This window comes from Pholis gunnellus (genome assembly GCF_910591455.1).
Source record: "Pholis gunnellus genome assembly, chromosome: 4".
Classification (NCBI taxonomy): domain Eukaryota; kingdom Metazoa; phylum Chordata; class Actinopteri; order Perciformes; family Pholidae; genus Pholis; species Pholis gunnellus.
In genome coordinates this window covers 23,048,173-23,072,558 of record NC_136530.1, presented here as the reverse complement: position 1 = coordinate 23,072,558, position 24,386 = coordinate 23,048,173, and the positions used below count along the sequence as shown (strand labels likewise).

The 24,386-nt window shown below is 42.8% G+C and overlaps 4 protein-coding genes across 4 annotated transcripts; all 4 read left to right on the top strand.

The window, feature by feature from the left end:
- Positions 1-816: 816 nt before the first annotated feature.
- On the top strand, positions 817-7,457 carry scinla (scinderin like a). Its single transcript, XM_079158145.1, has 17 exons — positions 817-891; positions 1,893-2,085; positions 2,240-2,394; positions 2,929-3,090; positions 3,179-3,328; positions 3,447-3,539; positions 3,656-3,788; positions 3,983-4,071; positions 4,179-4,394; positions 4,483-4,616; positions 5,188-5,278; positions 5,714-5,884; positions 5,981-6,155; positions 6,247-6,362; positions 6,502-6,579; positions 6,689-6,749; positions 6,831-7,457. The coding sequence occupies exons 2-17, from the start codon at positions 1,905-1,907 to the stop codon at positions 6,998-7,000; spliced, it is 2,175 nt and encodes a 724-aa protein (XP_079014271.1). The 5' UTR covers positions 817-891; positions 1,893-1,904; the 3' UTR covers positions 7,001-7,457.
- Positions 7,458-7,799: 342 nt separating this feature from the next.
- Positions 7,800-9,035, top strand: LOC306694920 (retinol dehydrogenase 8; the record flags this gene model as incomplete). Its single annotated transcript, XM_079157972.1, is given in 6 exon segments — positions 7,800-7,889; positions 8,542-8,550; positions 8,554-8,676; positions 8,796-8,825; positions 8,827-8,994; positions 8,997-9,035. Coding segments are annotated over 6 exon segments (459 nt in total).
- Positions 9,036-9,968: 933 nt separating this feature from the next.
- Positions 9,969-14,337, top strand: dr1 (down-regulator of transcription 1). The gene is made up of 3 exons (XM_079158259.1): positions 9,969-11,008; positions 11,161-11,324; positions 13,109-14,337. The coding sequence occupies exons 1-3, from the start codon at positions 10,789-10,791 to the stop codon at positions 13,253-13,255; spliced, it is 531 nt and encodes a 176-aa protein (XP_079014385.1). The 5' UTR covers positions 9,969-10,788; the 3' UTR covers positions 13,256-14,337.
- Positions 14,338-14,570: 233 nt separating this feature from the next.
- On the top strand, positions 14,571-18,552 carry LOC306695328 (protein wntless homolog; the record flags this gene model as incomplete). The annotated part of the gene is made up of 12 exons (XM_079158552.1): positions 14,571-14,676; positions 14,854-15,117; positions 15,215-15,339; positions 15,428-15,583; positions 15,689-15,825; positions 16,590-16,758; positions 16,850-16,947; positions 17,035-17,098; positions 17,192-17,335; positions 17,420-17,503; positions 17,606-17,771; positions 18,452-18,552. The coding sequence occupies 12 exons, from the start codon at positions 14,571-14,573 to the stop codon at positions 18,550-18,552; spliced, it is 1,614 nt and encodes a 537-aa protein (XP_079014678.1).
- Between the last annotated feature and the right edge of the window lie 5,834 nt (positions 18,553-24,386).

Below are 24,386 nucleotides of genomic sequence, written 5' to 3'. Positions count from 1 at the left end.
AGCTTGTGTTAACCACAGACTTTGGTTCAGGTGCAAGTCATTCCTGCAGCACTCTAACGGATCAACTATGCCACCAGACAAGAAGAGTGTGTTTCACAGTACGCACAGTTTATTAGGTCTAAATAATTCTGCAGTTTTTGTTCCTGCTGTACCTGCAATTGGATTATGTTATCTTTGGGCAGAGCCGGGCTTACTGTTGCTTCTTGTTTCCACTCATCATGCTTAGCTCCTGTGTTCCTGTGGCTAAAACATGACTCATCATGCTTAGCTCCTGTGTTCCTGTGGCTAAAACATGACTCATCATGCTTAGCTCCTGTGTTCGTGTGGCTAAAACATGACTCCAATGTGCTTGATGACAAATCAGATATTGTTGCCTTCAGAGATGGGCAAAAATACATCAAAATGTATTTTGATACAAAATACAAAATACCCCTCAAATAAATTAGTAACAAAAAATGTTGTTAAAATATAAATATTTTTGAGATCATTTTCCTTTCGCAAATCATGAATAATAACTATGTCTACAATATATGTATATGCGCAGCACAGATTGCAAATAGATTGAGCATGAAGGATTTAAATGGAAATATTGAAAGGATGCCACTGAAGAGTTTTTCTGTGATTTGTGTGCTTTATGTTGGGTTTTCTTTCGCAAGTTAGCGCTCAGATTGTATTTTTAATCGACCTTTTTAACATGAAGTTACATAATGTTCTTTTTCAGACTGGGCTGGGTCAGGATACGACTGGACACGCCTCTCCGTCTCAACGCGGATGTGTCTCCGGACTATATAGGGGACCTGAGCGCAGACACTCGGGGCGGAAACCTGGACGTGCAGCAGTGCAACAGTTTCTCCTTCTTCTCACCCAGCGTCTGCCTTCTGTCCTCACCAGGTAATGTCAAGTCGTTGGTTATCTGCTCGTTTTTGCAAAATGCTTCAGAATTCTATAAAAAAACACTGTTATTCAGATGGATATTTTTGAAGTAATAGACCAAATGCTTGTTTTACTTTTTGAGAAATTCGCCTGTATTATTCATTGTTCATTGTTACACGGGGACTCTTTCTGCGTAAGGAAGCAAAACAGTTGATGCTTCACAGATTTAAATACTTTAAATGTTAAGTCGTGTTTCCTCTGGTGCATGATTCATATTATTTGACTTTATCAATTTTACCCCAATGTTCCACCCAACACTTTGCAATAATTACACAATGTACAGTACAAGGTATATGTTTTAAGTCTTTGGCTGTGGGGAGTGCATTTGCATTTGCATTTGCAGTTTGAGAGTAAGTGCAGTGGACACTCCCTTCCCTGACTTTATACAAAGACACCTCTAGTCATTTGCACGGCACCTGTATTACAGGTTAATCAGCAAATGATGCACAGTGAATACAGGATGGAGCCTTTGTTCACAGATGAAGGGGGTTTAAAATAAAATTGGAATAGAGTAACATAATGCACTGTTGATTGACTTTTGAATGCTTTGTGATGTGCACAATTAATTTCCCTCAAAACATCAAGGATTTCTCAGGTTATGATAAAAAATAAAAAATAAAATGAGGACATTGCTTGTATGACTTCAAAGAGTTTTCTTTTTTTTCTCTCAATCGAATCCCAACATGACGAGAACGGCTACCTGACTTCTCTGTGCCAGAAATCTGTATGAAACTAGGGCTGCAACGATCCATTATTTTAATTTACTTAATAATCGTTTAGTCTACTAAAATATCCAAAAATTGTGATGAATACAACTTCTTAGATAGTTAGTTTACGATCAGAACAGAAAAAGAAAAAGCAGCAAATCGTCACATTTGAGAAGCTGCAACTGGAGAATGTTTGACATACTTGCTGTGGTCTGATGGGTTACTTGTTAATAAAGATGTGTCTTCCCTCAGACCCAGAGCACTATGGCGTGCCACAAGGAGTTCATGAGTGCAGGGAAGAAGCCCGGCCTGCAGGTGTGGCGGATTGAGAAAATGGACTTGGCACCCGTCCCTACTCAACTCTATGGAGACTTCTTCACTGGAGACTCCTACATACTGCTCTACACCACCCGTGCTCCGTCGTACAAAGTTCACACCTGGTTTGGTATTGAACTTCTAGATTTTCTGCCGACACCTCAAAACAATCTCTGGCTTATAATATAATTAAACCCCCCTCATTGTTCTGTCAATGCGCTCTTTTATTTTAAAGTCATTCATTGTTTATTTTTTTCTGTTTTGTTGTATCTGTTAAACCACAGGCAAAGAAGCTTCCCAGGATGAGAAAGGGTGTGCTGCCATCTTTATGGTCCAACTGGACAACTCCCTGGGTGGAGCCCCAATACAGTTCACTGAGTATCAAAATGAAGAGTCCCTCACTTTTCTGAGCTACTTCAAGTCTGGCATCACATACAAGGTGAAATACGATTCAGGCACTGATGTTGTTTTCATGGTAAATCATTTAATACATATTTGTCCAGTATTTTTAAGATTAATTAATTTCTTTGGACCCAACAACAACAAATAAAACCAATGGAATGAGCTAAGCCTAAAGGGGTTGTAAGTGTTGCAAGTTTAAAGGGGAGGTGGAGCTCGTCCCAGTGCTATTCTGGACAATGTTTGGAGTTGCGGTTGGTTGCTTCCTCAGGTTTTCCGCTAAAGATTTCCATGGAGAGTTTGAGCTGGTAAACAAGGCGAGCAGAAACACGTTTTCTGATGCCACAACACCAGAAGCAGGAGTAGGAAAACCGACTACAGCCAGTGTTTTATTTTAGTATCACAGATGTGGAAAGTATGCATTTGAAATAAAAATAAGCCAGACATCTTAAAAGGAATACATTCAAACTTAAATCTTTGATTAGGCTATCCTTTTAAATCAACAAACTATGCAGCTGCAGTTTAATGTAATAGTACTGATGCTTTATTCTTCCTGACTTTACTCCTGTTAAAGAAAGGGGGAGTGGCCTCAGGCTTCCAGCACGTGGTGACCAACGAAGAAGATGTACAAAGACTGCTGCACGTTAAAGGTCGTCGGACAATCAGAGCCTCGGAGGTGGACTTTTCCTGGTCAAGCTTCAACAAAGGAGACTGCTTCATCATCGACCTGGGAAAGGTGATTTAGAAGACGGACTAAATAGCCAAATGTGTTGGACTAAACATAGTGCAGGCTTCAAGTGATAACTTTATTCTTTTCCTCCCAGTTCATCTACCACTGGTCTGGCAGTGAATCCAATGTCTTTGAGCGCCTGAAGACCACTAAGCTGGCCATGGCGATTCGCGACAACGAGCGAAAAGGTCGTAGTGAACTAGAAATGATTGAGGAAGGCTCCGAGCCAGAGGATGTCATTAAAGTGAGCTTTTTTTTTCAACTTTTAAATTTGAACAGCTTTATTCAGGAACGTCTGGCTTCGGCAGCGAGGAAGGAGTTGATTGCAATGTTGCAATCTGTGTGCGTGTGTTTATTTATAGGTGCTTGGAGCCAAGCCCGAACTCCCTCCAGGAGGCTCTGATAGTGATCAACACACCGACACGCAGAACAAGAACCTGGCATCTCTCTATCTGGTAAATATGTGCTAATATTATGCTTTTAAATGTATGACTGTGTATGAAATGTTATGTTACAGTATATTTAATATTTAGATAAATGCAGATGTTTTGATCATCTCTCTACTTTCTAGATTTCCGATGCTGCCGGCTCCATGAAAGGCACTATGGTGGCAGATAAAAACCCATTCAAGCAAGACATGCTCTCCAACAGTGAATGCTACATCTTGGACAATGGAGAAAACAAGAAGATATTTGTCTGGAAAGGTATAACACCACGGCATATATATTCTTATATGGATCCTTCTGTTTTGTGTATTCATCAATGCTTAGTCCACTCATAGCAACAAGTTGTTAGTCAGCGCTCTGTGCTTCCTCTTCAACTAGGAAAAACATGACTCATTCATATTTTGGACCAGAGTTTGTAATCTTTAACCACTGTAACACACCCCAAACTATAGGCAGCGATGCAAACAAAGATGAGCGCAATGCAGCACTGGGTGCTGCAAACAAGTTCATCAAAGACAAGAATTACTCCCCAAATACCCAGGTAATGTGGCAACGTGGTGAAAGTCTGCTACCAGAACTTCGCCCTCCCTATCTTGTCTTCCTGTTCATGAATATGCCTGCTCGTCTGTCCACTTCTGACATGAACAGATCCAGATACTGCCAGCGGGGGGCGAGACCACCCTGTTCAAGCAGTTCTTCTTCAACTGGTTGGACAAGGACGAGACCACTGGCCCGAGCGAGGCCTACACCATTGGTAGCATCGCCACAATAAAGCAGATTCCCTTCGACGCCTCCAAACTCCACAGCGACAACATCATGGCTGCCCAGCACGGCATGGTGGACGATGGCTCCGGGAAAGTCAAGGTGTGGTAACTGGCCAGACTACACTCATGCTAGATATTCATTGCTTCAGACATCAACGTGTAGATGTGACAATGGTCGGTGTCCGTAGATCTGGCGCGTGGAAGGAAAGGATAAAGAACCCGTGGACCCATCCACCTATGGACAGTTCTATGGAGGCGACTGTTACCTGGTGCTGTACTCCTACAACAGTGGAGGCAGAGAGAAGCATATCATCTACATCTGGTGAGTGCAAACGTTTCAGCATGGCCGGATCTACCTGTTAGGGGGGCCCAGGGCAAAGAAATAGTTTCTGGGCCTCTACTGGCCCCCCTTTATTTAGGAATATGCACCACGTGAGCACAATATCAACGAATGATGAGGTCAAATGCAGGAGCCATTTAAGTAGATATTCTACTCGTGACCAACCTTTTGAAGGTGTTTTATTACATTCTGCAGATGCATATTTGCAGACAATTGACTGGCATATAAATGCAAGAGGATATACTGTATAATAAAGTTAGAATAAAAATAGTGGGAAATAAAATAAAAGGCAAAGTAAAAAAATATGCAAATCAGACGCCGAAATGGTCCCAACATCCCCCTTGTTGCACCTTGTAAATCATAGAAACTTGACATTTATCCACACATAAACAGTTGGAGTCTGTTTTTATATTACATTCATATAGGATTCAACTAAATTGATTTGCTGTGGCAGTTGACTGCCTTGCTTTTCAGACACAGCAGTGAATATCTCCATTAATTTTCCTTGAAGTTTGAATGAGTTATGAATAAATTATGGCTTTGCTCTCTTTAGGCAAGGGAGAAAGTGCACCGGGGATGAACTGGCTGCTTCAGCCTTTCTCACAGTGCAATTGGACGACTCCATGGGTGGAGCAGCTACCCAGGTGAGACATTTACTGTGAAAACAATTTGTGGTAGAACTCAGGTTTTTCTTTGAAGGAATAGTTCTTGGGAAATACGCTTGGCCAGAGTTGATGAGAAGATGGGCTTTAAATATGAAGCTAGAGCCGGCAGCCAGTTATCTTAGCATAAAGTCTGGAAACAGCGGGAGACCGCTAGCCTTGTGTTAATGAGTGAGCTTTAGAAGTGCTGGTAGGATCGCTCCCAGTCTTTATGCTAAGCTAAGATAATCAGCTGCTTGCTTCAGCTTCATATTGAACGGACTGACATAAGAGTGGTATCGATCTTCTCATCTAACTCTCAGCCATACAGCAAATAAGCAAACTATTCCTTAAATGACTTACTGAAGCACAAAGGGAGAATGACTCCTATAGGCGCTCATCATGCTTGTTGGCTAAGCCCCCGCTGTACCTCGACAGATTCGTGTCACTCAGGGCCAAGAACCCCCCCATCTTGTGAGCATGTTTAAAGCCAACCCTTTGGTGGTCCACATGGGCGGGACGTCCCGCAAGTCTGGCGAGAGCAAGCCCGGCAGCACACGACTCTTCCATATCCGCCGAAGCTCCACCAAAGCCACGCGGGCTATTGAGGTCAGCTTCGTTCATCACATTGAATGCGCCTTAGCTGATGCTTCATGATGAGCGATTCACACAATTCTCCCTCTCTTTGTGTCTCGCGGAACGCAGGTGGAGCCCACTGCCTCCTCTCTCAACACCAATGACGTGTTTGTGCTGAAGTCACCCGATTCCCTGGTCGTGTGGAAGGGAAAGGGGGCGACGCCAGAGGAGGAGGCTGCTGCCGAGTATGTCGCCGGCCTGCTTGGAGGAACTGCCACTGAGGTGGAGGAGACCACGGAGCCAGGTGAGCAAGTGCTGGGAAAAAAAGGGGGGCTTTGATCACTGCAGTGCAAAATATTTCCTGTGGAAAACTGTTGTTTTCTCCTTGTTGTCAGCTCATTTCTGGAAAGCACTCGGTGGGAAGAAGGACTACCAGACCTCTTTGGCCCTGCAGAAGACAGTTAAGCCTCCAAGGCTGTTTGGCTGTTCAAACAAGACCGGCAGGCTGGTAGTGAGTATCTTAGGTTTTCATCTATTTAATATTCATTAAGGGGAATTTGTTGTTTATTTTATTTGATGCATTTCTTTTACCTATTATTTACCTGTTTTTCATATAGCCACTTCATAAACACGCACTTCTCTATATTTAGGCAGAGGAGGTACCCGGCGAGTTCACACAGATGGATCTGGCACCCGATGATGTCATGATTCTGGACACCTGGAATCAGGTACGTTGCCTTCACTTTGAATGAAACGATCCAGGGTCAGCTCTCGCAGATCTCTTTTTTTTTTCTTGCTGCCGTATCCATAAATCCCTTTGGTTATTTCTCCCCCTAGATCTTCATTTGGCTTGGAAACGATGCCAATGAGACGGAGAAAACTGGATCTCTCAAGATTGGTAAGACAAACAGCTATTAAAGATGAGGAGAAGTGACATAAGAGAATCTGTTCAACGAATGCATCCTTCTTTTCCTTTCAGCCGAACAATATCTGAATTCGGACCCCTCTGGGCGTTCCGGAGTCCCCATCGTCACCATTAAGCAGGGGAACGAGCCACACTCCTTCAGCGGCTGGTTCCATGCCTGGGACCCTAAGATGTGGGACAGAGATCTTTTGAAGTGCCTGAAAGAACAGATCAAAAAGCATTAATAGAAAACTACGAAGCTGCAAGAAAACCGGTGAAGATTAATTACTTATCGCATGTCGTTGGACTTCAAACAATAGTCAAGCTTGGCATGTTCTGTCTGGGTGAAGATGCATTAAAGATGTCACATTACATTTTGCTACCCTGATGTATTCATCACACAAAGTATCTACAATATATTTGCAGGGAACGGGTCTGGAATTTCTTTGTAAGCTTTGTTTTCATTCTGTCTTATGCATTAAATTGAAAAACTGTTTACGATCCAGTGGAACGTGATGCACTATTTCTCCCCAAGTTCAGATCGTCATGTATGGGATTCATTTTAAAACGTCACAAATGTGTTTCTGTGTGCGACAAAACAAATGTATATTTTTACAAAACATTTCCCTTTTTACAGCCTAGTTTGCTAAGACAAATATAGATTGAGGAATTCTGAATTTGAATAAAAAGCTATGACCCTTTTTTGAAGATTGTCTTTTCTGATTGGATATCTTTATTCAAACAAGACCCTGTGCTTTTTCTGTCAAATTTTGTGAGTCAACTCACTCCCGTTCCCCGCAGCAATAAACTTGTTATCATGAACCTAAACCCTCACCAGGCACCAGCACCATGTGTAGGCCGGCCTTAACGGTAATATTTAGCCCATGTGCACAAGACTTCTGCTGAGATGCAGATCTGAGGATTAAGGAGCCTCCTCGACGTCCAGCACCTCACTTCTCTTTTGTTCTTAATCGTTCTCCGCTGCTGGAGCTGCTGGAGCTGCTGGAGCTGCTGGAGCTGCAGGACAAACACTAACCAGACACAATGACCCGGAAGGTGGTACTCATCACAGGCTGCTCCTCTGGTATCGGCCTCGCCTTGGCTGCCCGCATCGCAAAGGATGAGAAGAAAAGGTTCATGGGTAAAATTGCCAAATAAAAAAAAATGAAAACCTTGCTATAACTGACAACTGTATTTCTAAAACTGTTTATTGGACTGAGGAGGTAAGAAAATCAAAAGAAATGGAAGGCTTTTGGGAAAGCTTAGCAGTGCAAGCCCTGAGATTTAATCTCAAGTAAGATGATTCTTTTACGCCGCTTCTGCAGAACACGCTGTCTATGCACTGCACGCTTTGCTCTTTTTATTCCGTGTAGCTTTCTCAGTGAGATTCAAATTGTGCTCACGGCATAGAGAAAACAACATTCCCCTTCAGAAACGACATGTAAATGGCTGCGAACTGACACTTATCTGTGTATTTGCACACTCAGATTGCACAACCGGACCCAGCATTGAGAGGAACAAGTGCCAGGCAAAGTATGTCGTGGCAATAAAACTAACCACACCACAGCACACCCTGGTCTGGGGCAAGTGCTAACACGGCATCATTCAGTAACCGCATATTAAAGGGAATAGCTCTGTAGGGTGGTTACCATTAAATACAGTATATTAAAAGTATCTCTGCAGCATTCAGTTCCCTTTCAACTTAGCATGCTGGTCTTCGGCTTCCCATAGGGTGAGACATGAGGATGTTTGTACTGTCCTTCTGTCCTCAGTATCAGCCTGATAGAGCTATGAGTAGGGCATGAAGACCGACCTCAGCAAAGCTGACTCAGTGACTGCCGACATGTTCACCAACATCTACTTGAAGAACTACAATCAAATCTTTGAATCCCTCGGGCAGACTGCTGAAGATGTAGCAGAAGTATTGCATCTTTCGTCCTCAGACATTCTTCACCTCATCATTTTAACACAACTGAGATGAGTCGCAGTGCATTGTCTGTTCCTCTGGCTTATGTCTGCTCTGTGTTTCCCCTCCTATAGCATACTCTCAAGATCATCACCATGGAGAACCCCCCCCTTCCGTCATCAGACAAACATGCTTTACACCCCTATGATCACACTCAAATATGCTGACCCCAACGGCGACCTCCCCATTGACACGTTTTACAAAATGGTGTTTGAACACGACAAGGTCTTCAACGCCAGTCTGAACTTCCTCAAACTTCTGCGCTGGAGAAGCTGAAACCTTACCTTACCTTGGAAAAGGACAAGAGCAACTAGAGTGTCATGTTGTATTTAGTGAGATACATTCATCCATGTGTGGGTCTGGTGCCATTTTCCTTCGTTTCATTTGAATTGTATTCTTAGCTGTGCAAAATACAGAATCAGGGATTATTGTGAACAAAAAAAATATGAAAGCTAAAAATAACTGTGCGGATGTAATTAAAAAAAAATGTTTTACACATGTGTCTGTGAGCTCCTGCTGCAGGTTTTAAACCACACCCTGGCACATTTAACCGACGAGCATAACTCTCTCAACTCGTTAAGCCTCCAAGCCGTTTATTACACAATATGTAAGTAGTAAGCAAAACTTTGAAGGGCAGCTGCAAAGTCAGTGCATCAGATGAAGTGTTTCGATGGTTACGCTGCCTTGTTGAGAGGTGATGTTTACATTTCAAGTTATTTTAAGTTATGTCTGTTATATTGTGTGTTTGTGAACCTGGATTATGTCAAATGTTCACATGTGGCCTAATCTGAGATTCAGCTGTTTGCGCTGAGCCTCACCACATGGGACTTTCACTGAGAAACATTTCGTACAAGATATTCAAGAGTTCTTGGGATGTAGAAGGAGAGCAGAAAACAATAGACTATTAAAAAAAGAATAGAAAATGTGTAGTGTGAATTCACTAAGTGAACAACAGATGGCGGTAAACACTTGCTGGGCGACATCCAACTCCTCTTGGTATCTGAGTAAATATTATAGTTATAGGGAACAGAAGTGTAAAGACAGTATAACGTGTTTTACAGATGGACTATAGGACCGGCAAACATTGTCCGCAGTTGCTCTGCATAGAAGTCGAATCTAATAAGAGAATATCTGATTGTTTGAATGCAGGACATTTGCAAGAAACGATGACAGAACTACGGAAAATAGGACGGGAAGAGGACAACGTTAAAATCATATAAGAGTGTGGAGACAGTGCTCACGGGAGGAAGTGGTTATTACGTTTATTTAAGCACGACTGGACTTTAAAAAATGGATACCGAGGGAGGAATGCTGACGGAGAATAAAACCTGAGGGTGGCAGTTATGGGTGCTAACTGCCGTAAAACCTCGAAGAAGAAGCGAAGTACCCCTTATCCGGCTCTTTGTTTGACGTCATTTCCGGAAAAATTTAAGCTAATGCTACCCAGAATACAAAATTGTAAATGAACTGCTGATAGCTTTGAGCTATTTTGACATGTTTGGCTCAGGTAGTCGATGCAAGGAAGAGTATATTGTAGTGTTGTGGCAACTTCATTCTGCTGTCATCTCTACCGTGACACCTATTTAGTTACACATGGCAGGAGCAGTTAATTGTTAGCCTAGCTTTAGCCATGCTCTCAGACTCCGCTTTCACTTGTCTTCTGGGTTGCGGCTTGCTTGTGACAGGGACCACAGCTACTAGCTAGCTTGGTCGCTAGCTAGCTAAGCATACATTTCCCCCAGTATTAACAATTTTGTGTTATTTTTTGTTCGTTTCTTGGACCTTTTATTTTCTGTCGCAGTCCGTGGAACAGCGGTGGTCAACAGAAACTGCACTTAGTTTGTTTTAACACGTAAAATACGCTGTTAGCTTATGTAGCAAGCTAGCCAACCAGCTCATTTTGAGGAAACGTCTTATTTCTTGATGACATATAAATTGATGTTGACGTTGCCTTGACCCGGGAAGTAAAGTCCATTAACTGGCGAGGGCCCGTCATCGTCTGCTGACGTTTTTCACCACCCAGCCAAGAGCCGGAGCTTTCATTTCTGTGGTCATTTGCCTGCCACGATGGCTTCTTCCTCTGGAAACGACGACGACCTCACCATCCCAAGAGCAGCCATCAACAAGATGATTAAAGAAACTCTCCCCAACGTACGAGTGGCTAACGACGCCAGGGAGCTTGTGGTTAACTGTTGCACAGAGTTCATACACCTCATATCCTCTGAAGCCAATGAGATATGCAACAAGTCCGACAAGAAGACCATATCTCCCGAGCATGTCATCAATGGTGAGTCCAGGCCCATGTTTGCCCCGTCCTTTGCAAAACAACCAGCTAATGTCTTGAGGAATACAAGAGGGGGGTGTGCCCCTCTCCCAGCCAAGCATTTTAAACCACTGAGACTAATTATTTCGCTTTCGCCTCTTGTTCTCGCACCACAGCTCTAGAGAGCCTCGGTTTCGCATCGTACATCACGGAGGTGAAGGACGTCCTGCAGGAGTGTAAAACTGTAGCTCTGAAGAGGAGGAAGGCCAGCTCTCGACTGGAGAACCTGGGCATCCCAGAGGAAGAGCTGCTCAGGCAACAACAGGAATTGTTTGCCAAGGTATGATCCGAAAATACTAACAAGTCTACATTTCTCTATGTATGTATGCTGTGTACGAGCACCTGCATTTTACTGTACATCAATTGTGGAGGTCCGGGCTTGAAGTAAGTGCATTATTGCAATATGATGCCCACAATAAGATTGGGATTGCAATACAGGTATGGTGTATTGTACGGTTGCAATCCTGGTATGTGTGAGTGAAGAGGAAAAACATAATAAGAAAATACCTTTTTCTATGAGTGTTTGAAACACCTCAGATTCACGATTTGAAAAAAATATTAGATTACTTATTACAGTCTTGGGTACAAAAGCCAGAATATAAGAAAAAGAGGTGTAGTTTAAGCAAGTATATGTATTTTACCTTAAGTGTAAACATGATTTGTGAGCAAGGTGGAATATTTACTGTTTACTGAATTGAGACATTCTTTCCCTTTCATATTTATGTGTTTCATGGAGCAGCATGACAACTTTCACAGTTAATAAGCTGACTCTATTCTTATAGATTCTGTTAAGGGACAGGAGATAGTGCTGTTAAAAACACCTGTTATTGAGGATCCGCCGCGGTGTCAGTGTCACAATTGGAACATGTTGAAGTATTGTGGTACAGTGTGCAGTGGCTCTGTAGATGGATATGTAGCGGTCATGTCAGGGCGACGTGGGCTCAAAACAAATGTGATTAGTTACGCTTTGTATCTGTATATTACAAATGCACAATCTACTCTTGCATGACACATCTAATCTAAGTCGTCTATTGCAGTGGTCTCCAACCACCGGGCCGTGGGTCATCTGGTACCGGGTCGCACAGAAAGAATAAATATATTATTTCCGTTTTATTGATATTTTTTTTTAAGTTTTATTTTGAAAAATGACCGGATTCTCTCGCAATTTCAACCGCCTCTTGACACATGGCAAGACGTTTGTCTCGGTCACGTGATACGTTACCTCAAAAATGAAGCCCGCAAACTAGCGAAAATGAGTTAAACACTTTTGGAGAGCTTCTTTGCAAAGGGGAAAAGGCCACTAAGGTGACAGAAGAAGAGCCTACAACTTTCAAGAAAACGAAATCTTCATTTAACAGACAATATCAGGAGTCTAATTAAATATCAGAGTATTTATGATGCGCCAAACCCGCTCTGCATAATATGTGGCGACAGAGGAGGATCAGCTGCTGGAAATTGTAAATCACGGTGGCGAATATCCTGAGATCTCCACTAAAGCACTGAAAACCCTGCTTCCATTTCACACATCCTCTTTGTGAAGCGGGATTTTCTGCAGTGACAGCAATCAAAACTTAACGAAGTAGACTGGACATGAGGAACACTTCAGGTGTCATTGTCTCCCATCACCTCTTGATGGGACCGTATTGTTGCAGAGAAACAAGCTCAGGGCTCCCACTGATTCAGCGTTATTGTGAGTTGTATTTATTCATGCATATTTATTTGTTTTAATGCCGACCGTATCATTTTATTTCGGCGTTTTTAGCCGCCACACGTTGAATGCCGGTCCGTGAAAATATTGTCTTACATGTCCATGGAGCAAAAAAGGTTGAGGACCTCTGGTCTATTGCATTATTCTTCAGCCTCAGTGTCCTTATAAAACCTTATGGTGATAAAGTTTCTCATGTCTTAATATCGTTGAGTCCAAAATTCTGTTATATTTGAGTTTCCCAGCTCTAATTTCACACCAGATATCACCATCACAATCCGTTTGTAATCGCCAAATAAGCTCTCTGTTCGCCTTCCCTCGTGTCATGTCTCTGTTTTGGTCTGACTGTGTTCCTGCAGGCGCGGCAGCAGCAGGCGGAGCTCGCCCAGCAAGAGTGGCTGCAGATGCAGCAGGCCGCCCAACAGGCACAGATGGCGGCAGCATCTGCCAGCGCCGCCCAGCAGGCCAGTTCCTCTCAGGATGAAGACGAAGACGAGGACATGTGATCCCAGGACGCCACTCCACGTCGTCCGAATCCCCTCCTGGGACAGCGCTGGCACACGAATCCCTCAGTGCTGTCATCGGCAGAGACATGAGGCGTGTTTGACCGCCGGTATACGTCAGTGTAACATGGATAATGCACATTGCAATGGACACTGAAGAGAACGATGACTGGGGGTTTCAAGATAGCCTCACGTTCAGACACCAGAACCCGATAATGATTTGGATTGAGAGGCTGCAGAGATTTTGATCAGCCTCATCTCCCCCCACCCCTTTTCCCCACGATGCTTCTGTTTAATTGTCTTGATATTATGTTGTGACTGCGTTGTAGATTTCTGGATATGTTGTGGACACTGAGGGCAGAGGTTGCCTGGGATATGTCGGTGAATTTTGGTGATAATGCAACAAGTGTTTGCCCCTTTGGGTACAGCTTAGTTATGTTATCCGTTGTACTAGATCACTTTTGGTGGTTTAGGAGAACTGCTTTAGAATAACTTCAGAGCAGTCGATTTCTCCTCTCTTGTGGTTTGATGGTCACTTTTACAGAAAGGGTTCTCTCTACCTTCTCTTGATGTATTTGTTCAACAGAGGATCATTTGAGGGGTAGTGAATATAGGATTTTTTTTTGTTAAGTAGAGAGTTAAATGGACATTTTGGTTAATTTTAGCTCATTCAGATGCTTTATGTTGCATTTCCTTTCTACCTTGAACCACCCGCAGTATTGCTAATTAGCTACACGTTTCAGAAACTCTATATTTTTGTCTCATAGAACCAAAGATAGAGGAGAGACTAACAGCCCAGAGTCGGTGTGTTTTTTTTTTTTTTTAAAGGTGTAGGTGCTGAGGCGTTTCTCGTCGCTGACTCCGGGTCAGTCTAAACAATGTTAAGGATTATTAACCTTTGACTTTGTAAGATGCTTTGATATCCAGGCTGAATTTGTTATTTCCCCTCTCTTCGGGTGCAGTATCAAACATGTGCATTGTGACTGTGGTCAATCCTCAGTGTAAAGACAAGTAACCTGGTTGTGATACACATTCACTCGCCTATGCTGCGAAGTTGTATTCTTTAAGCAATAAAGGAATCGTATTTTATAGACAACTGTTATGTCTTTTTGTTATGTCTTTAGAAAACCAAATTAGATTATTGTTCTGTATCTAGACGCATGACTGTTACTCCCACCCTCCCCTTCTGCACTAGCCCTAAAATGATTTGTCTCCTGGGGAGAGGCAGATGTGTGCGAGCAGGCAGACGAGCAGCAGTGGAGCACTTGGCCTATTGGGAGCACGGCTTGGCACGTCACTTCTCCAAATCCTCTCAAACATGTCCGGTGCAATCATAGAGAACATGAGCACTAAGAAATTGGTTTTCTTGGTTTTTTTTATTCTTGTTTTGCAAGTTCTTTCCATCATGGTTGGAGCCCTCATCGGTAAGTAGTCTGATTTCTTTACATGGTTATATAATAAGTGTTTCTAGAATGTAACCTGCATGTGGTTTGTGTGTTGGAAGCGTGTTTGAACCGTCTACTCCCAAGGTGGCTCACTAAATACTGAGTCTGTACTCAAACCACACGTCTCTGATGGAGTGTCCCCCCTTTTTGCCGTAGCTCCCAGTCCCACCAGTGCCATTCGCTACTTGGCTACCAAGTGCATTAATCGGCACAGGGCGCGCGGCTGGCTGGCGCCGTGGGGATCGAACCGGTGCCAGCAGATCCACAGTTTCGACGAGCCTCTGGCAAAAACGCTGTATGCCAACGACATTGTTTTCGCCGTGCACGTACCTCTTCCCAACGCGGAGATGAGTCCCTGGTTTCAGTACATGCTGGCTGTTCTACAGTTTGACATCGCCTTCAAGGTGATCAATCACATTGGTAAGAGAAGTGTGTTAGTCATGCATTGAAATGATATAGGTCCAAGCTCCTCAGTTCTTGCTGTGACTATCTAATGAACCGAATCTCGTCCGTGCAGAGGATGATGTCCTCATCACTATCGACGCTGGCTTGGCCTACAGGGATGATCTGACATCTGAGTGGACCACAAAGTTTCACTCAGTGGAGCAGAGGCCCCTCAGGTGCATATTTGCCGTCCCGAAGGTACAAACCTGCATGACTGCGTTTAATACATGTAAAAGGCATTAGCACATCTCTGCTGGGTGACCTGTAACAGTCCACGCTTTTGCAGACCTATGAAAACGAAGGCCGCTTTTATCACTGTGACCCCGTACCGTTCATGGAACTGGGAAGTGTGGCCCACAAATATTTTTTGATCAACCTCCGCCTGCCGGTGAACGACACGGTGAATGTTGGAATTGGAGAAATCAAAGACATCCATGTAGTGGTGAGTTTAGTTCTTATAATTGAACTTCCGTCGCACGTTTTGATTGAATTGAAATCTCAAAGCGTGCATGCGTTTCATTCAAACATTTTAATGTCCTTCTCTAAGGGCATCCACCAGAATGGAGGCTTCACTAAAGTGTGGATCAGCATGAAGGCTGTGTTCAGTCCCTGGATACTTGTGGCAACAGTTTGGTACTGGCACAGGATCAGCCTCACAGCAAGACCTCCAGTCCTGTTGGAAAAGTATGAGTCGATGAGAAAGAATGGCTGATTGGATTTCTCAAACCAACTGCTTTGACTTTTTAGCACAAGTCATGTTTAGCCACGTTAGCATTACAAAAATACAAACAAATGGAACCCTAAAGTGTTCTGTATTAAATAGACAAATAACTCATCATCATGAAAAGGAATAAATTCAACCTAAAAAAATAAATTCATGTCTTTTTAAAAAAAGTTTTGTTGTTTCATGTCACATCTTGTAAAGCTAGTTATTTGCAGGCAGTTAGCCTGCTATAGGGGCACATTTAAAATATTATATATATATATATATATATATATATATATATATATATATATATAAATATAAATAAATCAAACACTATAAGGTTATGATACTAAAGTTGATTTTTTAAATTCCACAATGTATTGCTTCATTTCTGTTTTGCACTTATATTCTTGTGATCTTTTTAAATTTCATATTGAGTTCATTTGATTTAAGTCTCTGTACCGCCTTCAGATAAAAGAAAAAAAAAATCAAACTTTTTTTTCAAGGTAGAGTGACGTTATACGCACAGCTCTAGAGCTCTTAAGTTGAAACTCGTGAGTGCAGCCCAGGCTCTTCATTCACTCAATGCAGACTTAAAACCACTTTCAAGAGGTATGCGGTGCTTCGGGGTGGGAAATGAAAAGTGCTCCATCTTAAGTGCGTGTTCGGCCTGGTAGAACCGGGTCAATACTCGGCCTGCAGCAGAACGCAAGCCTTCATAGCATGCGTCTGTCTCGTACAGGGCGATTTTTGCTCTGGGCGTCTCCATGACGCTCCTCAACGTGCCGGCGGAGTGGCTCTCCCTGGGCTTTGAGTGGACGTGGATGCTGCTGTTGGAAGATGCTCAACAGGGCGCCTTCTACTCCACACTCTTCTGTTTCTGGGTCATCTTCTGTGGCGAACACCTCATGGTTAGCACCTTGTACTTCCTCTCTACTGTACCTTTCTCCACACTTCCATGGCCGCTAATGCAGATTTTCTTTTCGACGACGGATCCTGTAGGACCAAAGTCAGAGGAATCGTCTCTCGGCGTACTGGTGGCAGGTTGGGCTGGTGATGTTTGGCTCGTCTCTTCTCCTCGTATTCGACCTGAGCGACAGGTAGTGACGTGCTTTTGATGAGGTTTATTGTGTGTACAACTTTCTTTAAATATGAATGTGCTTTATTTCTTTAAAAAAAAAAAAAAGGGGGGTTCATTTGACCAACCCCTTCTACAGTGTCTGGGCATCAGATATTGGGATGAAGCTGGCCGTATCCTTCAGATACTAGTACTGCATCAGAAGAAGTCTGCCTCTTTGGAACCAGCTTTAAACGTCCAGGCCTTTTTCCTTGACTGTCTCGCAGAGTACCTTCATCATCATGGCGGGGGTCTCCGTTTGTCTGTACTTCCTCTCCCTGTGTGGCATGGTGCGTTGTGTGTTCAGGAACATTGGGGGGAAAATGCAGCAACTTCCTGCAATGCCGAAGGCCAGGAGACTGCGTTACAAGGTTTGATTTGTTGGTTTCTGAATCACAATAGGCAAAACTATATTCTGGAAAGTTTTTTTTAATCCCTCTTGCTGGTTCTGGCAGGGTATAATCTTCAGGTTCAAGTTTTTGATGCTGGTAACTCTAGCGTGTGCCGCCATGACGGTCGTCTTCTTCATGTTAAATCAAGTAAGTGTTACCCCTCTACAGATCAACATGGAGGTCTGTCATTTTGTTGTTATTTACTGTTGTGATATGTAATTATTCCAAATGTTCTCCATGTTTCACCAGGTCAGTGCGGGTCACTGGCACTGGGGAGACTACACTTTCCAAGTCCACAGTGCTTTTCTCACAGGGATCTATGGCATGTGGAACCTGTATGTTTTCACCATCATCTTCCTCTACGCGCCCTCCCACAAGCACGGCAGAAAAAAGTCAGGAAACGGTCAACAAACAGGTCCGTGACATTTTCATTTCATAGTTAGAATTTTCCGGAAGCCCCGAGAGGCAAGTGAGGGGGAAAAATCTGGAGATTTATTTTTAAAAAATCTGATCTAAATAGTTTTCTCTCATGTGTTTATGACTTACGAACAGGATATTTTCTATAGTATAGTTGAAATACAAATGTTGGTGACAAGAGACTGAAGTGCACCACTACACCATGTCATAATAGGACTAAAATGTCCCTAATGGCAGATTAGCGCTGATAAAATACTGTTTTAGTCAAAATAAAGACATGACAGTAATAATACATTAACTTGCCAATAAATAATATATGCACATTGTGTTTAGAGTGCATGGAGAAATAAAAACTCACCTGGAAGAAAACGTGAATGATTTTAGTCCTATAAACATGGGGTCGTGGTGCACTTCTGCCGCTTGTGTCCGAAATAAGTATTACAACAATAAACACAATTATCCTGGCAAAACATTTTTTATTTCATCTGTTCTTAAGTCATTAACGCAGGAGAGAAAACTATTTAGATCAGACTTAGAAAATGGATCATCATTTTTTTTTCTCATTTGCCTCTATAGGTGCTTCTGTTCTCAAATAAAAAGACAAGAGAATGAAACGAGACCTTTACTTGGTAAACGTATTAGATGTTCAAATGTTAAGAATATGTTTACTATTGACAGAGGTGCTGGAGAAGCCAGAAAGCCAAGAGACCCAGCAGACACGTGGAGAGCAGGGTCCAACCGAGACCTACAGGATCACTGGGAAGGTGGCTGATGAGTAACCGTCAGAAAACCTCCTTTGTTTTGTTATTTCATTCTACTGTTGATGCTTCTGAAACATTTAGAACAGAATTACATTATAAACACTGCAGGCTGTAAAACACAGACTGTTTAGAACGGAGGTCTTCAACAGGGGGTCCGCAAAATCTTTGGTTGACAATTTTTTAATTTATTTTTTCAAACATAAATCTGTCCATTATTTGAATAGTTCAGTATTGTATGCAAGATAACAGGTATGTTTATGCACGGCAGTGGCACTAATAGGCCATCACTCATTTTCGTTTCCACATTTATGTTTAAAATGAAAACATGATTATCATGCAATTGTTGATATTGGCATTGGTATCAGCTGACAAGGTATGTTTCTAAATGGCAGTGGCACGGCCCCCCTACTCACTGTATCTTCACATGTTTAAAATAAAAACATGAATATATGAACCTGTGTATTTGAATAGCTTAGTATTGAATGCACAATAAAGAGGTATGTTTATACATGGCACTTTTATACTATATATATATATATAGTTGGGGGTCCCTGCTCCATCTCTATCAGTTTGGGGGTCCTTGGCCTGAAAAACGTTTGAGACTCCTGGTCTAGAATAATGTAACTTTCAACTAGCAGTGATTCATACATGACTTAAAATGTAGTTTAAAGAGAAAATGAAACTTATATGAAGATGCTGTATGAGTCTAGATTAGAGGAGCAACTTCTACAACGCCCCAGAAGCCCAACATTCACTAGGTATTGAACTTGGTTAATAATGATTTTGTTTTTACGGGGTTTATGGGGTTTATGGGGGTTTAAATCTGCGCCCTTGGGCCCCCTATATCGGACTATGCTAATACAGCGTTCTACTGTATTATAACTTTTTTTTTCTTAAGCTTGGGGTGAAAGGTAAAAGTGCATGAGATATTACTGCAGTTGCTACAGTAAAGTTGACGTAGATGCATCAGTATCAACACTCTAATAGTGTCACTTACAGGGGACATTATGCACAACCACTACTATTACTGCCGTTACTTAAACTATACACAAAGCTGATGCTACTTCTGTACTTGTACTTCGGTAGGATTTGAATGCATGACTTTTACTTGTAACAGAGTATTTTAATGTTGTTGTACTGTAACTTGTATGTGACCCGAATACCTCATCCGCCACTGCAACGAGTGGAGAAAATAATCAGACGATGAAAATAATTGTCAGTTGCAGCCCTGAGCGTGTATTTTCCATCACACACACACATTCGTACAGACTTCATATAACATGCGGTCTATGCGTGTCTAACACATACCAATTTGAAATGCAGCTCATACGCATATGCATGTCAAAAACATCAAGTGTAATCCAGATATTGTCACATGCATCTTTTTGTAAAATAATTAAAAATGGTGTAGGTCTATGCACAGTACGAACTGGTGGCCAGTGGTACCAGCAGAGGGCGCTGTTGTCTCTTCCGAACAGGAGTAGAAAGAGTCGCAGCCCAACAAGCCCGCGGCAGATCACTCTCCGTCTCCTGTCTCTGTGTTTCTCACCAACGGGGCTCTGGGTTTATTTTCTGCGTCGTGGAACTTTTCATTTGACACAGCTAGAGGGCTTTTTTAAATGGTTTTATTTTTTTAATGAAAGGAGCTGCACTCGCATTGTTTCATGGCTGGACTTTGAAAAACCCCGTCGGATCCGAGAGGCCAGGTGAGTATCAGCACGGAGATTGCACGAGGGTGTCTGGACTGTAAATGCTGACGTTAAATAATACCAGCAGGTAAACTGTCACCTCCAGTCGATGACCAGAAAAACGTATGTACACAAGGAGGGAGTACAATTTGTGGGGGGGGGGAAACACACATGTAATGTATTTTGGTTCAGCTTCATAGTTTGTCTGTGTGATTTGCCGAGGAAGACTTACAGTATTTCAGATTTAAATGGTGCACATGTTATATGTTGTATATGCACTGGTTTGGTAAACAGGTGTTTGATGCAAGTGACAGGTGGCCCTATCAAAGAGGAGGAAACTTGCTTTATGGAAGTATATTTTTAGTACGTCTTTGACTATTAGAAAATAGAAATAGGTTACACTATTTGATAAATGATGACACATATGTCTCCATGGAGAACCTACCTGATGTTATGTTGCTTTACAGCTTCCTTTGAACGTCAATGTCCCAATATTAAATCGGGAGGGAACCAAACGTTCAGGTCATGCATGGGAACACTACCATCCTTTGTCTTATGTGAAAGTAAATTGAGCATTTGGAGGGTTTGGACCGTAGACTTTCTAGTGGAGGACAGCTTCCCAAAAAAGTGAAGCCAAGGCTCACAGGCATGTGTGTAGGCTAACATGAATACACTTACAGACACTTTAGCCCTATGTCTGCATGCACATAACTGTGTCGTTAATATCTTGAATCTGTGTCATGTGTTTGTTTAGTTGTTTCCCCTTAATTTAAAAGCCTATCATAAACCTGAGGGCTCCTAATACTATATGTATTACATCTGCTGCATTCACATCTGTTGCAGTTGTTTGAAGACTCTACTTTTTTATTTGCATGACGTGGTAAATATAATTCAGACTATTTCTCTGACTGTTTTCTTTCCCCAGTTTTTGCTACACGTGTCTTCTCAGTGCCACGCTTAGTTGATTGTGACTCCACCTGAGTGGGTTCTTGATGCTGACGTAGGGGCTGTCGGGCTGTGTTGCCTGGTTACACCACAGTCACTGGTTCAGACCTTAGCGGCGGTATAATCTCATGAAAGTGCCCCTCTCTCACACACACACACACACACACACACACACTCACACACACACACTTGTGTCTCTCGACTCAAATTCCACGCTCGGCCTCCGGGGAGCTCGTCTGTGCGTCACTGCTCTGGTCACAAAGGCCTTCAGGGAACGCATCCAGGCACCAGAGTGGAGCCTCCAGCCCTGGTCGTCCACAGCGGGATGTGAAATGTGCTGTGTGCTGGCCTGACACACGTCAGAGCCGCCTCTGCCTCCTGTTGCTGTGATGAGGGTGTTACAGTGGACCTGCACACAAAGCTTATCAACAGGTGATGAAGGGTTTCACCTTTTCTTCTTTCCACTTTGATATTAATATGTTTACAAGCATACAGGTATCCCAATTATGTCTTTAATCATATTCAGGGTTGAACAACAAGCTACAACTCCTTTTGTTTAAACATTTTGATAGTGCAACAGTGGATCTTTAGACCATTAAGCCAGTACGAACCCATGTGACGATACGAATTCTGCCTTATGTTGTTTAATCTAGCTTCATTAGTTTGCTTTTATTGCTGCTATACCCGACGTGGATTAAGCTTATGGGAGAGAATTCTTTGTTAATGAAAGCAAAGATCTGTTTGACTCGGGTGGGGAGCCGAGTGCGTCAGGCCTCCATAGCTGTCTTCACCTTTGTTACTGGGTTAGCAGACTGCCACTCCCACACGGACTGCAGGTTGATGCTTTATTCTTGCTGTCTGTACCTCTTTGGCTATATGCAGAGAGGTACCAGGTGTACGCCACAGGTGGTGATAATAGAGTTTGGCAGATAATTGATTGACAGGAGTTGATCTCAGAATCATTAAGAGAGCATTGCAGGGTGTTCTTCGGTTGCTCGTGGATTCTAAAGTAAAGAACTTCTCAATTTAATGAAAAAAAGAAAGAGCTGCCTCGCTGTTGCTCCTCCTGGTCAGCTCCTGGTGTGTGTGTGTGTGTGTGTGATATCACTGACACTGTGGGAATTGTCATATTGATGCTGCCGTGGGATATTTACAGACACTTGCTTTGTGCAGGTCCCACATGGCGTGCAACTCCACCGACACAATTACATGAAACAACTCTAGGTCTCCTCGGTGCATCTGTGCAGCATCGGGGGGAATGAGGCTAATAATAAAGTCACTGTCATTACATTTAATTAACCTCTCTTTATGCCCCTCCCCCCCACAGCCAGCTGGTTCCTGTGGGTGAGCCATGCACTGATGTGTAATTGGTCGGTCGGGTTGTGTGTCAGTGTGTTTTCATTAAGATAGACCTATTGAACACTAGTGACAACTAAAAACCAATCAAACACCACACATTTGAAATGATTCTGTCTGGTCAATACTTTCCTCCCTTTCCTTTCCACTATAAACAATTACAATTCAATATGTATTTATTTTTAATGAGGAGCAAGCACGAGCTATATGTGCATTCCGAAATTCCCTCCCTGTGCCACACATTTGGGCCTCTGATGTCACTGGGTCAGAGTACATGACGGGGTGCTGTTTGAAAATGTTTGATATTAGTGAAACCAGCGCTGGATGCTAAAGTATTGTTGTCGCCCTGATATAGTACACATAATATTACCTTTAAACAAGTCAATGAATGAGCCTTTGTTTAGAGGTTTCACTGCCTCTGATGAATGATGGTGGTGTGTGTGTCGTACAGCACACATGTGTTAATGCTTCCTCTCTGAAGCCTTCAAATGATGTCGCATTCTTTCCTTCCACCACGCGGCACTGAAACTGGAGAGCGAATCATAAACTAGACAAGGAAGTAAGAGGTTGCTTGGCAACTGGTAACAAAGCGGGTAATAAAACATCCTTGGTGTCAGCGTTGTACAATAACAGACTGCTGAGTGTTGGTTTAACGGAGCAACAGTTGCTCTAGCTTTATTCTTCTGTTACATATATCTATTCATCCTCTTGATTGATTTAAAATCATTCAGACGCGGCTTTTGTTTACCGTGAAGATGTGACTGGAGCTCTTCTCTGTCCTCGTCCAGCACACACTACCCTTTCTTTACAATATACAGACGTTACTGACTCATGTAGCCAGTAAGTTGCTGACCAGCATGCCTTTCACAGTAATCTGTTTTTAACCATTTAATGTTCAGGTATATTGACTCAGCCGTGCAATCTGACTCCCTGGTATTGAAACCTCTCTCTGATGTGTGTCTTTGTTTGTCTGTGATGGCCGTTTAGTCATTTTAACATTTTCTTTTCTTTACAGATTCATGCTGGTCACGCAGACTGGGACCCCCGATACACGCTACCTGAGAGCTTTTCCCACACAGGCCAGTGACTCGGTCGTTGGACCGGGTCCCGTTTGAGTCCACGGTCGCCACCAGCGTCCCCTGCCTTTTCTGTAATTGAGAGAGGCATCAGGTAACAAACATTGCTCCATTATTAATCAGCCCCGGCCCCCACACGTCTTTCATATCTCCAGTCAGGCTGCAGCCTGCCGGGTGCTGCCGTCTGGTGATCAACAAACGATAGATAGATAGATTTAGATCTTTGACGTTTCAAGTTTTCTAAGTCATACTGGCAGGTGAATAAACCGCCAACACGTTTCTGCTCTTGTTCCGAAAGAGAAATCTGTTGTTTTTGGAAGAATATGGCTGTTTTCATGACATGTCCAGTCATTTTTTAAAACATATTTATATCCCAATATCACACATTTGCCTCAAGGGGCTTTACAATGTGTACAGCATACGACATCATCTGTCCTTAGACCCTCGATGCGGATCAGAAAAAAAACATTTCACTGGGAGAAAATGGAAGAAACCTCCGGAAGAGCAACAAAGGAGGGATCCCTCTCTGAGAGTAGACCAACATAATACAATGGATAACAAGAGACAAACATCATGCATAAAATGTCTTTAAACATATCTGAAGATAATTGATCTGGGAGGAAGTCAAGCAGCTTCTATATAATAGATAATGAAAGAATAGGCAGTTAATTGAAAGTTGAGCTAAAAAGATGAAATTGAGTTTGGATTTAAAGGCCACAGCAGAATCAGTGATGTCCATTGGGAGGCTTTTAATAGGATAACCTGAGAGCATCACCCAGGTGTTACA

Bases quoted from the DNA above. Each gene is read 5' to 3' on its own strand.
- scinla (XM_079158145.1), top strand. From the start codon at position 1,905: ATGGCGTGCCACAAGGAGTTCATGAGTGCAGGGAAGAAGCCCGGCCTG. The intron at 2,395-2,928 runs GTGAAATACGAT...CTCCTGTTAAAG, and splicing joins AGTCTGGCATCACATACAAG to AAAGGGGGAGTGGCCTCAGG. The intron at 3,329-3,446 runs GTGAGCTTTTTT...GTTTATTTATAG, and splicing joins AGCCAGAGGATGTCATTAAA to GTGCTTGGAGCCAAGCCCGA.
- dr1 (XM_079158259.1), top strand. From the start codon at position 10,789: ATGGCTTCTTCCTCTGGAAACGACGACGACCTCACCATCCCAAGAGCA. The intron at 11,009-11,160 runs GTGAGTCCAGGC...CTCGCACCACAG, and splicing joins TCCCGAGCATGTCATCAATG to CTCTAGAGAGCCTCGGTTTC. The intron at 11,325-13,108 runs GTATGATCCGAA...GTGTTCCTGCAG, and splicing joins AACAGGAATTGTTTGCCAAG to GCGCGGCAGCAGCAGGCGGA.